Source organism: Aptenodytes forsteri, unplaced genomic scaffold, assembly GCF_000699145.1.
Source record: "Aptenodytes forsteri isolate BGI_AS27 unplaced genomic scaffold, ASM69914v1 Scaffold91, whole genome shotgun sequence".
Lineage (NCBI taxonomy): Eukaryota > Metazoa > Chordata > Aves > Sphenisciformes > Spheniscidae > Aptenodytes > Aptenodytes forsteri.
The window spans coordinates 285,838-299,280 of record NW_008794115.1 but is presented as its reverse complement, the minus strand read 5'-3'; the positions used below and the strand labels follow the sequence as shown (position 1 = coordinate 299,280).

Below are 13,443 nucleotides of genomic sequence, written 5' to 3'. Positions count from 1 at the left end.
AGAGTGGCTGGAAAGCTGCCCAGCAGAGAAGGACCTGGGGGTGCTGGTTGACAGCCGGCTGAACATGAGCCGGCAGTGTGCCCAGGCGGCCAAGAAGGCCAATGGCATCCTGGCCTGTATCAGAAATAGTGTGGCCAGCAGGAGTAGGGACATGATCGTCCCCCTGTACTCAGCACTGGGGAGGCCGCACCATGAATACTGTGTTCAGTTTTGGGCCCCTCACTACAAGAAGGACGTTGAGGTGCTGGAGCGTGTCCAGAGAAGGGCAACAAAGCTGGTGAAGGATCTGGAGAACAAGTCTTATGAGGAGCGGCTGAGGGAACTGGGACTGTTTAGCCTGGAGAAGAGGAGGCTGAGGGGAGACCTCATCGCTCTCTACAACTCCCTGAAAGGAGGTTGTAGCGAGGTGGGTGTCGGTCTCCTTTCCCAAGTAACTAGCGACAGGATGAGAGGAAACAGGCTCAAGTTGTGCCAGGGGAGGTTTAGATTGGATATTAGGAAAAACTTCTTCACCAAAAGGGTTGTCAAGCATTGGAACAGGCTGCCCAGGGAAGTGGTTGGACATGTAGATGTGGAGCTTAGGGACCTGGTTTAGTGGTGGACTTGGTAGTGTTAGGTTAACAGTTGGACTCAATGATCTTAGAGGTCTTTTCCAACCTAAGTGATTCTATGATTCTATTAAATGTATAGTAAAATAGCAACATACAGTCAGATCTACTAGTGAGAACCAGTACGAGAACTCACAGTTGAAAGTGTTGCTTTTAAGGCACACGAGCCAGGCACCTTCTAGAGATACATGAAGGTGGTCTAGAAACTTCACTTTGGCATCTCAGTAACACCATCCTTGAAAGGCTTTGCATCTGCAGTGGGATTTAAGTAATCTTTGTGATCAGTACACTCAGTGAGGATGATGTTACTGGCATCAGTAGGAGTGGGACGATGAAGTCCAAAATGAAGTATTTCAAGTGCAGATTGAATGTGTGGGGTTTTTTGTTTGTTTTTAGTACTCTTCGTATAGCTGATTATATATTGTATCTTCAGATAAGTCTCTGGAACAACCTATTTTCATCTTTTAAGGCTCCTCACTGCAGTAGCTTAAGAGCTTTGTATGTGCCCAGAGAACAAGGCTCAGATACTGATACTTTCAAAAGAACTTTCTTCATCTGAAGATTCTGGCATTTGGATTTTTCTTTCCTAGGTTTAGAGAGGGCAGCTAGTTTCTAGTCCGTAAACAGCGACACATGAGCAGCTTTGTAGGGGCTTTCTTACAACCCAGCCAGAGTGTAGAAAGTACTATAAGTACATGGGCACATGTTAAATTTGTTTGAAATAACCTTTTTCACTATTTAATGCTTTCTGTTACCTTGAGAACTTAAACAGAGAAGGCTTTTCAGTGAAATTTGTTTCATCTCCCCTTGCAACAAGGTCTTGAGTATCCCTCAGTACCAGGGCATGAGATTGAGGTAGGAGTGGGTGAGAAGGGAAGGACCTTATAGAACTCTGGTTTTACTGATCTGGCCTATGGATTAGATGGATGTCACACGACCTAAACCACAGTATCCAAACCTAATGTCTTGAGCCGCAGTGTTTAAATATGAGTATGTCCTTGGAAAGTCTTAATGGTCTCTGTTGATTCTCTGTTTGGACCATCCTTGCAAGCTCTGTGGAGGCCTTCATTCACTTAATAGTTGTTCAGCCCTCATTCAGTGTGCAATGTTATTGCTGATCTTGTGTTAGGGTGACAGCTTCTGTTCTCCCTCTCTGTCTCTGAAACTGTGTGCATTTCATTCTTGTAGAGGAGGGAGCTTTGGAGAGAATAGTTTGGTGGCTGCTTCCTGATAAATTTTGCCAGTTGCCTTGCTTAACTGCTTTATCGAGTAGCCAGTTCTGTGTCTCATTAAAACCATTAACTCTTTTTGACTCCAGACTTGTTCAGGTGCTGCGCAGATTTAGAGCTTTACTTCTGTTGAAATGTAAATCATTCTTTCCTTGCAGAGCAAAGCAAATGTGCTTGAGGAAGCAGGAATGCTTCTTTGTCTGAGCAGGCTAAGATACAAGTCTGTTTCATCGAAACTGTGTTATATTAAATATAAGACCTGATTTACTGCATGAGGCTCTGGATTATATGCAGAAATACTAATTGCTTGACAGATCTCAGGTTTCTCTTCTCTGGGTTGCTGAGCTTACTTCACTAAGCATAGAGTGGCCTTTACAGCAACAAGGGCACTTGTGCATTTTCTGGATTTTGGGCATAGGCATTCAAGCTTAGCTGTGGCCCACAGACATCAAGTTTACTAAATTACTTGACTACAGATGGTCTCAAGCTAGCTGTGTAACTGATTAATGAAAAGAAAAAACATTGGAAAATTCCAGTCAGACAGCACCAGTGGGAACATATGAAATGAAAATAGCAAGTATTGTCTGTGTGTGTGAGACAGACAGAAAGACTGACAGAATGTCAACCAACTGGGACAAACCAAACATTGAAAACTGATGTAATACTGTTTAGGGTATGTCTGCATACTCCAAAGGAGGAGTTGTTGTAATGGGAGGAGGGAGAAGGGAAGACTTTTGTCTTATACAACTTGTATGGAGAAGTGAGGCTAATGAGGGTAGAGGTTTTATTCGGATTGTCTGTAATCAGCTGTTTATTTAACCTCTAGCTCTTACTTCAAAGCAGAGGGGCATGAAAGAAAAGCTGTTGTGCAGAAATGTGCTGGTTAACTGAAATTAAAATGTGGGGTTGCTATAGAGTAGACTTTAAGGAAAAAGTGTAATGTTAGATTGAAAATGCCTTCTAATACGTTTTGGAGTACTCTGAATGTTGTAGCAGACTGCTTAAATCATAGACTGTAAGTAATTTTGATGTAATCAGTCAATGATGAAAATAATTACTAAAGTAGCTATTCGTGGTGCAAAATTCCCTTTGACCTTTTCAAGAAGTCACTCCCCTCTGAAACTGTAAAGGAAGTAGCATATCTGTTTCTGATATTTATAAGTTATTCCTCATTATACTTTTCATTTTAGGAAAAGCCACGAGATGTTCCAAACTTGGTCTGCCAAATAGCCTAATTACTCCCTTCAAGTAAGACGGGAGGACCTGCTCTTTTTGTTGCGGCTTATTCAAATAAGTGTAAAGGTTTAAAAGGCCAGTCTTAATCTTGAAAGGACAAGTAATTGCTTTGTGCTCCTGGTTTCTGTGTTGGAAGTCATTCTTCCAAGGCATGTCTTCAAGTATCTTTCAGTCTTGCTTTGTTTCTCCATGGGCGCATTTTCTAGCAACAGTGGATTGGACGTACCAAATCTCCCAGTTCCTAGGATCCAGGAGCCCTAAGCAGTTATTTGACTAGTTGTTCTTCTGGTCATGCATCTCTCATCTCTCTGCCTGTTCTGTTGATAGCTGATAAAGCACTAAATACATCAGTGGTTTTAAAGTAGTCTCACACAGCTAATACTGGCAACACATCCAACAAGTGTACAGTACCCCGACAAGGGTCATACAGTCACTGTAAAAGGAGTGATGAGAATATCGTGAGTTGGGGAAGCTGAGTTCTCTTGTACCTTTCCGTGATTCCATACAGTCTTATTGTGGTTTTGCCATAGCGGCTAGCATTGTGGGAATTACTTGGCACTTACACTTCTCTGTGACTGCAGGATGCATGCTGAAGTGTTAAGAAACCATCAGGCAGGAGGGAGTTGTGATGCTTAATTAAATATAAAGCCTTTTCCTTTCCTGACCTAGTTGCCACATGCTAATAGTCTTGCTTCCAGGCCAACCTAAGAACAAATTTAACAATTGCCATCTGGTAAAATACTGCTTTAAGCATGTGTACAGACTGTTTTCCTTTAGGCATGAATTGGGGACAGCTATTGAGCTCTGACCTAGTGGCAGTCCCAGATATGTTCAGCTGCAAAATGGAAAAGGGATTGAAAATGATGATTTTTTTCCACTAACTTTGCTTTTTTTTTTTCCTCCTCCCTCCCCTCCTCCCCCAGATAACTATTATCTTTAAATCATACCAAGACTGTACAGATCAGAAAGTATATCAAGCAGTGACTGATGACTTGCCTGCAGCTTTTGTTGATGGTACAACAAGTGGAGGTGATGGGAACACCAAGAGCTTGCGAATTGTGGAGAAAGTCAGTGGCAAATATGTCGAAATGCATGCCAAGTACATTGGGACCACGGTGTATATACGCCAGCTTGGGCACTACTTAACATTGGCCATTCGCATGCCTCAAGAGTTGGTCATGGCCTACGAGGAGAGCCAGGATCTGCAGCTGTGTGTGAACGGTTGCCCTTCAACTGAACGTATTGATGATAGTGGCCACTTACCATTGCCTGTGATGGGGCAGTTGCTCCCTCAGGGTGGTGCTGCTCATCCCTGGTCAGTGTACACGCTGGAAACTGCCACCACCAAATGCCATGAGAAGATGCTGGTGAAGGACATCTATTTTTACTCATGTGTATTTGACCTGCTCACCACTGGTGACGCTAACTTCACGGCTGCTGCTCACAGTGCCTTGCAGGATGTGGAGGCACTGCACCCCAGAAAAGAGCACTGGCATATCTTTCCCAGCAATGGAGGTGGTGGTGTGGGCAAGGGTAGCAAATTCTTTGTTGGTCTTGGACTTGTGTGCTTGATCCTTCTTGTGTTTTTGTAGGTTTTGTTGTCTATAACAAAGTTTTGAAATATATATTGTCATAATATATTGAGTAAAGATGAGTATATATGTATATATCATGTATATGAAGGGGTGTTTTGTCTTGGGACACCTACCAGATTGTACATATTGTGTTAACTGTTTTCGTGTATGTTTGATGTAGTATTCTTTGTACCTATTTGTTCTGCAGTTGGTGAAATGTTTTATAATGTCCCTGCATTGGGACCTGATAGAAAGCACTTTATTTTTTATATATTAAATATTTATGTGTGTATCTGAGTAACTATGTATTATACCTACATAAACGTGCATACAATACTCAGTGTTCCCTCTAAGTACTACTTGGTTTAACCGATTTTTTTAATTGGATTAGTTTGTGGTTTTTTTCTATCATTTCTCTTACTCTAGAGACAGCATGTCTCTTGTCCTGTAATGACATTGGTGATTTGCTGGGTTCACTAGTTAAAATTATTAAGAATGGAGTTGTATTCTGTCCCTCAAACAAATGGCCATCCCTTCTTTGGAGGGAGAGAGTGAAGTGCTTCCCATTAGCTCAGATGACCATCTTGGATAACATGAATTACAGAACCTTCTTTGTAATTCTGACATTTCCTAGTTTCATGGCATGAGTTTCAAAAGAAGAAAAGGGAATGCGTTGGAGTGAGACTTATGTAGCTTTATAGAACCAGTGGAAAGATCATTTTAAAAGACATTAATGGTCTAGTTGTGTAAGCATGTAAGGTAACTATTGCAGCTGCCTCTAACGTGGAGGGTTAAGTCATTCTCCAAGATGGACTGGAGAAATCACAAGCCTGAATTCTGTCCCTTGCTTAGGTGCTAATTTTATCTTATACATTCAGAAGGAGGAGCAGAGTGAGGCTGCAGGCTCTGACTATTACTGAGGAGCTACGAGAAGAATGATTTGGTGGCCTGAACGTTGGTTTTACTTAGTGCCTTAGTCTGCTGCAAGAAGTGGAAGCTTTTATACATGCTACAATAAACCCAGCTCCAAGATGGGCTTATTTCACTCTTAAAACTGTTCATCTAACATATCAGTCCAGTCTCAGAAGTGCTATCTGAATAAGACTCAAATAGCATTTGCCTTTGTTAAGCAAACTTGAGCTAGTGTTTGCCTTGGTGGAGGGAGATGGAGTTTATTCATGGAATGAAAGCTCCTAGTTTTTAATGAAGATTCTTCTGGCAAGGTTAGGGACCGTTGACTGGTAAGGACAGCAGTAGTCTTCTCAAAGAAACGAATTAATTCCCTGTATGGATGTGTAACTGCATACAGGTGTTATTCTGGGAATACTTGAGATAAAAGTAGTCAGAACTGACTTAAGGCTGAAGGTAAAAATTTATTTTAGACTAGACTATTGGCAGCTTGTTCTGTCTGTGCTGTCTGATGGTGCTGTTCCAGATGAGTTAGACTTGTGGATTTATGATACGTCTGATAATGTGGCTCCTGTGGTTTCACCTGATGGTGACAAGCTTCTCCCTATTTTTGTGGCTGAACTTCCTCATCAATGCTCTGAATTTAAAGTTCTCATGGCTGAAAGCTGATGGATGAACCTAGTGTTGCTTGCAGTTACTTATTGGGCAGGCACCATATACTAGTTAATTTTCTCTGTCCCTGGATCCTGTATGTATATACATATATGTATACTAGCATTGAGTTGTGAGCCTCTCAAATAATATTTCAGAAGTGTAGTAATTCCCCTAAAGAGTTTTCCATTTTCTTGTTCCTGCTGTGGGATTTCTTGAGAAAATGTTATTTGCACATGTTCATTCTTGAAGTCCGCCATCGCCAAGAGAGCTTTAGTTAATGCCAAACATGTGGATATTTTGAAGCTAGTGAATGGTCTTTAGGGAGAACTTAAGCTTAGAGGGAATACTTTTTTTTTTGCAGGCTCTCCAAATGGCTGTCTTTTCTAAGGCTACAGATATCCCCCCCCCCTCCCCCCCCCATGCTTGGAAACCTAACAATGTGTCAGTATTTGCAAAACCTTTTAGATGTGGTTCATGAATATACCAGTAAGTATATGTTTGTGTAAAAGAGTGGCTGTGCTGTGTGTAAATACTTTAAATTATGATAGAATAAAGTTGCCTACCCTGCTGAGGAACGTCTGTAATGTGGTGTTAGTGACCCCTGGTGGGGTGCAGAGAAATTGGGGACGTGGGCCACGTACTGGGCAGGCAATCTATAAACAAAGCCCCAATTTGTTTCCTAGCCATCACTTGTTGGATAGGAATGTGCTGAGTACAGTCGTTGTACTTCCTTGCAGATGCTTGTTTCTCCTCTGCTAAATAAGCTGTGTAGTGAAATTTATGACCAGCAGCTGCAAACCAGGCCAGTTTATTAAGAGACTGTGTATGGGAAACCAACAGCAGGAACCATCCCCTCAGGATCCCGCTTGTACAGTTTTTTTGCAGTGTTTGCAGAGATATTTAGTAGAGCTTTAACACAGTGATCTGATACTGCTGCATCCATCTTGAGAGGCGTTATGAAAATCCTCTTGTAAAGTTACTGGAGAACTCTCAGACCAGAAGAATCCTGGAAGAGAAAATTGCTTTCTGTAAAACTGAAGAAGAGATTGTGGCATTGAAAGAATAAGTGATACAGAAGTGTCCATAAGATTACAGAACTTTGGTTAACAAGATGATCTGCTAAGTATACATGGTAACTGTAATATTTCAACTGCAGGGCTAATCACACAGCGTGAAGGTAAATTGGAAGTGCCAAAACTTAAAACAAGTTAAGTCAGATACGTACCAAGAAAGATAGACTGAATAAACACAACTTTGAGTGTTGTTTTGCTAAGCTTGTGTTACAGCTAGAATTTGAGGTACGTGGGGAGCAATCTTAGGTGGTAGATACATCACTGAAATGCTTTGTGGAAACGACTGTAGAAAGCAAAGGGAGCTTTAAATATGTATATGTTTAGTGTATACAGAAGCTGGCCATCATATCTGTAAGAGCTTACTTTTGTTCAAAGGTGTTGATCTACCACCACAAGCTCTGCAGAAGGCAATATAGCATGATTATCAGTATTTTAATGCAACGACTAGTAAGCTATTACTGATCCTATCTGTTGTTGGCCTTTGTCTTAAAAAAGTTGGCTGATGCCTTGGATATTAGTGGCTTAATTCAAAAGGTTGTTTTAAGTATCTTCTAGAGCATTTCTAACCGGAGTATTTCCTAATCCTATGCTAACAGCTTTTAACAGCAGCTGAGGACAGTTCTCTGCAGTTGTGGAGTGTGACAGCTTCCCTAGGAAGCATGTCACAGAACTGAGCAGAGAACGGGCTGCTTAATCCTTAATTTTGTATGTACGTATGGCTCCTGAACAAGGGTATTATAAAAGGAAATAGTATACTTAACTGACTGTCAAACCAAAAATTTTTTTTTCTCTCTTCCTGGAAAACTTGGCTGGAAGAATAATCTGCACAGAGCACCTGCTAAGTGGAACAAAACCTGAGAGAATGCAGGGTCTGAGAACAACCTGGCTTTTGTTCTTGTGGTCAAGTTAGAGCCCTTCAGTAGTGCATTTCCTTTCAAATTGCTGCTGTACTGCCAGAAAATAGATCATCAGCTATTTACATTCTCTTACCTCAGCATTGTGGATACCGTGCATTTGTTGTATGGGTTTTGGGGATGTGCAAGCAGCTATTTACTTATATACACCCTGAAGTGAAGCAAGCAATGTTGCAAACTTGCACTGCCTAATGAGGGTTTCATTAGTGGATGTGTTTAGGAAAAAAGCCCAAGTGGCTTGTGGCTTTCTTCTCTTTTGACAGACTCATAGCATAGTTTCAACTCTTGCATTCGTTTTCTTCATGTAAGTATACCTGTGGTGTTTTACACTGAAATTTTCATGCTTTGGGTTATTTTAATTCCCGTCTATGTCTTGACTGATACAAACTGTATTCCTTTCTGTCTTTCCCTATTCCAGCTATTAAAAACTGCTATCTATACAATGCCTAGACATGACTAGTAATGACTCCCTTTTTTTAGAAGGTATTCTTTGTTGTTGTTTATAAGATAAGCGTTCTCTGTGTTGTGCTGCTAGTTCCCTCCATCTATATTCAAAACAAACAAGGAGTGTGTGGGTCAATGTTGTTCATTAGATTTTATCATTTTTATTAATTAGCTTGTTTTGGAGAGCAACATAGCCACAGATCAAGTGCAAGTATGCAGGTAAATTTATTGTGATGCTGATGTAAAGCAATTGCATCTGATCTGATTCAGAATTCTTTTAGTCTGACTGTGTTTGTAAATTACACTTCATTGAAATTAAAAGCTGCTGATTAGTAAATCAACTGTGAACAGTAAGATTGATTACAGCCTTTGGACACATGCAGGGCTATGTATCAGAACTGATAACTAGATATAAAAAGGACTTAATGTGTTGTATGTGGAGTACCAATAATTTTTATTCATAGGAATTATTTTCATGATTACTGCAGTTTTAAAGCTTAGTTTCCACTTTTTTCTACACCATAATAGTAGAAGAATAATCTGTGACATACACAAAATGTGTACATGTCATTGATTCTAGTATGTGCTTGAGGGCTGGGTCTACAAAAGATTTTATATGTCTAGTTGGTGTGCGAAGTGTTTGAATCCAAAATTCAGATACACATTAAAGCCTTCTCAGCTTGAACCCAGATGTTTCTTAGGATCTCTACCTCTCTCTTCTTAATCCAGTAGAGACCCTCAAGGAACCTGTATTTTTGCTGCTGAGCAGAGAAGAAAAATGCGGTCTTGAGGGTTGCAGGTGCACCCTAGCCAGATTCACCTGTTCATCTGCCTGCTTTACTTGCAGGACTTTTTTGGCAGGTACCTGCCCTGCTCACTCACGTTTCGCAGGTGATGTGCAGTGGTGGTAAGCATACTGCCAGAGTTTGGGAGAAGCAAGTTAAAATTCCTCCTCTGCCTCAATCTTTCATATCTTCCGAGAGTGCCAGTGCTCTAACAGCTGAGAGCTATTATCAAATAAATGCCATTCTGTGTTTTTATAAAGTGATAGCTTTATCCAAACAAAGTCTTAGGTGTCTTGAAAGAGATTGGTGGCATACTTTACACTTGAGAGTTATTTCACCTAAATTCAGTAAACGGAACATGTAGGCCGCCTCTGTAGTCAGTGGAGTAAATAGCAGTATTGTAGGTTGAGTTGAATTGTCTTCTGGAGGTGCTTACTGATATCCTTCGGTAGAGGGGAAACCCAGGCAGCTCATTTTTAAATAGCTGAAATTCGTCCAGCCCTGATGGGTACATTTTAAATTCCAGCCTAGGTTCCTAGTCAGGGACTACCTATGTTTGCTAGAGACAAGCCAGCTGACCCAGCATTTCCTGCACAGCACCACATGTCTCCCAGGCTTGACTGATGGGTACTGTGAAAGCCTCACACCTGACCTTCTTGGCCTGGCCTGTACACTGAAACTTTCAATATTTGATTTCTCTTGAAAACATGCCTGAAGAAGGGAACAAGGCCACCTGATCCTTTCTGTACTGGCCCCTTCTCCCCTCCTAAAGCAAGCTCTATGCAGGGGGGGAGGGGCGGGGAGAAGCAGGATGAAAGAAGAGATTGAGTGGGATCACAGTAGGTAATCTGCACAGGAGCAAGGGCTGTGTTTTTTAATTAGTGTGTTTTATCTTTTAGGCTGTCCTTTGGTGGGTCCCTTGCTGCCATTACCCTACAAGTGTTTTACAGAAAGCAGCACAGTTTCAACAGGTGAGATTGCCAAAACCCTTAAATACCCTGCAGCCAAATTATTAATGTATTTGACTAGAAAGTAAGAGATCTGTGTTGGAATCCCCACTCTAAATTACATAAAGGAGATGTTTAAACAAAGGTTTCCTGCCTTCTCAGCTGACTGTAATAATCATCATCCTACTGGGTTTATCAGCTTTTACCTGGCAGTGATAAATGAAAAGTGCAAGCTGCCTCCTTAGCTGGGAGCACTGGTGGAGGAGAGCACTACCTCTGACCTGGAGTTGTCAAGTCAAGTCCTATGACAATTTTACCCCAGTATTTCCTACTGCATAGCTAAAAGCTACAAACCCCTGCTGTGGATCCTGACACTCTTGCTTGCTCCAACGTATCTCATTCTCAAAAAGTCTAACTAGATAGCAGTGCAATCCAAATGTCTGCATGCTATGTTTCTTAGCACTGCAGTGCTTAAAGACTAGGTCCAGTATATGATTTAAGTGATTTTAAAAGCTAGCGCACCCCTGAAACCATTGCAGATGCCTGTAACATCCTTGATACAAATAGTTCAGTACATAGCTATATCCGATTAACTCTTCTAACTTGGCCCCCCTTTTATAAGAACCGCAGAGGTCTGATCCAGCAGCTGTCCTTTCTCAGAACAAATGCTTAGCTTTTTCATACCAGTCTGCTTGGAAGCATGAGAGACCTGCCTTCAAAGGCTATGTTAGGATTGAAACACATCACTCCCACTTTCTATAGGTGGGGTAGCATCTCATGTCAGAGGATTAACTCTCTCCCTCACCCCATCTCTCTGTAGAGAGAGCCCAACAGTGACAAACCCTCATGGTGGCTAGGACAAGTTAAAAAGTAGTGTACCTCACTGTCTGTGGTGCCATCTCTAACCCCTTTGTCCTGACCTTGATGCAGTGCCAGTGGTTTCGCATGACCTTCTAATCCTTGCTTCTTCAGGTGCTGCCAATCATCTCTCCCCAGCTTGCTTAAAACACGATGAACTAATTCCCTGTAAAATCAGTAAGTTGATACTAAGCTATGAGAGAGAGGTGATACCAGAATAGACTTTTTGAAAAAATAAAGTTGGGTGGTTTTTTTCCATTTAGCAATTATAAATCCTGTAAAAAAGCCCTAATAATTAAACTGTGGCTTGCCCAAGTAGTGTTTGTGATTCTTTGGAATGCCACCATTTCAGAATTTTTTTTTTTTTTAATGTGCATATAAAGAAGTCACATGTCTCGCCTCTTCTTGCAAATGAGATGGCCTTTATGTATGCTAAAGAGATCAATAAATAGTCCCATTGGGAAATCAGATATAGATATTCCTCTATAATAAGAATAATTGGTGAAAAATAATTTCAGATGCACCTATGTCTATGGCAATCACAGTCTTCTGCCCTCTCCCTGCAACTACTTAAGGCTCCTCAGTCAAAAAATATCAAGTCCTTCAGTGATGACCCTCTGTGTTTGAGTCCTTGAAAGTTTTCTACAAGTAGACATGCATGTTCATTGTCAGAAATGCTAGGAGTCTGTCAGCAGAGCTTCAGCTAACCCTTGTAAGACTGTGGATTACTTTTTGGCTTTCTCTAGATGCATTATTTTTTATTGTTGACCAGTTCAGAAAACCTGGTAATCATGATGCAGCTGTTTCACTGACTGAAATAGAGGACCCTTACAAATAGAAACACTTTCTACTTCTGGGTTTAGACTCTGGTGGAAAGTCTAACTTCACAATTATGAAAAATGAGCCAAATATAACTTTGTTCAAAAAAGTGCTAGGATATTGCTCCTACATTGTCTGATGGGACCAGAAGTGTATAGTGAAATGACTAGTTCTGCACATTTCAGAGGATTTTGCTTTGGCTTAGTTCTACACTGGCTCAAACAGAGCAAACAGCTGTCAGCAGCTGGAGTACATTACATGGTCTTCTGGACACTTCTTCCCATTTAGTTTCACCAGGAAAGATCCATTTCATCCAGAGATGTAAACCAAAGCATGGTAAAAGGGAGGGGGAAATAAGGAGGTTTACTTCAAAAGTGAAGATCTTACCAGCTCTTTCAATATTAAGAAAAAATCACTTGCCTGATAGTGCTAACAATTACAATGCAAACCCTTAAAATCAACATGCTATGTAATATCTCTCTGGGTAAAAAACAGCACCCGAAACCTGCAACCCCGCAATCTAAAAGCAGTTCATTTATAAATGAACTATTTAGTCTAATGACAAGAAGTAAAAAAACCTCGCAATTTCAGCTTTGCTCAGAGGATATTTTTACTGGATATTTAAACTGCCAGTAGCTAAATGGCAATATATTGGCCTCTGGTGGAGTACTTGCCTTAAACATAGAGCTGCTAACTGCAGTTTAATTGTGGACAATAAAGTTTATCTGACAATCATTAATGAAACTTCTCCGGATAACAATTTAAGTGCGGGTTTTTTTGCTAATTTGCCCTCAGTGTGGTTCTTGGAGGTTAAGTGTGCGTATGGATCAGTGTGTACATAGTCTGCTTGATTTTTAGTCTCCGGATATAATTTTATAATATGCCAAAGTGACTTTATTTGGTGGTTTAGACCCTCGAAGACAATTAGGCATTTCTCCATCGTGAATAAAGAGCATATCACTGCCAATCCTTTTCACCTTTGTTCCTTATCCACAGAGTAAGCATTCAGTCTATCCTACTCGTAGAGGGGGAATACAGTTTTTCCATTCTTCATTTATTTCATCCTTACACGTAACTTTGAATACAGGGATTAGAGTATTGTGTATCAGCTTTGGCTGGAGCACTGCATCCCTGAATCTTGAGGAAGCTCTTTCCCCTGCCTGTGCCCTCCAAAGCTTTCTTTCAAGCTCATAGCACTCACCATTAACTGCATTTTTCTGTAAAGGATCAAAACACTTCTCATAACTTCCCTACACTTGAGTGCCTTATCCTATCAAGGAAGCAGCGGAGCTGAAGTTACCATTTCACCTCTAGGTTTTCAGCAGTGCCTTCCCACTCCGACACCCACAAATCTAATTCAAGCAAGCAGATACGCAGCCCAAAATAAAAAAAT

At 41.0% G+C, this 13,443-nt stretch overlaps 1 protein-coding gene across 1 annotated transcript in view; it reads left to right on the top strand.

Moving 5' to 3' along the window:
• Positions 1-5,218, top strand: part of RGMB (repulsive guidance molecule family member b) — a 17,379-nt gene extending 12,161 nt beyond the window's left edge. The window contains exon 3 of the mRNA XM_009275906.2: positions 3,997-5,218. Coding sequence (XP_009274181.1) covers positions 3,997-4,665 — 669 coding nt within the window. The 3' untranslated portion in view covers positions 4,666-5,218. The remainder of the gene's footprint in view (positions 1-3,996) is intronic.
• The last annotated feature ends 8,225 nt before the right edge of the window (positions 5,219-13,443 follow it).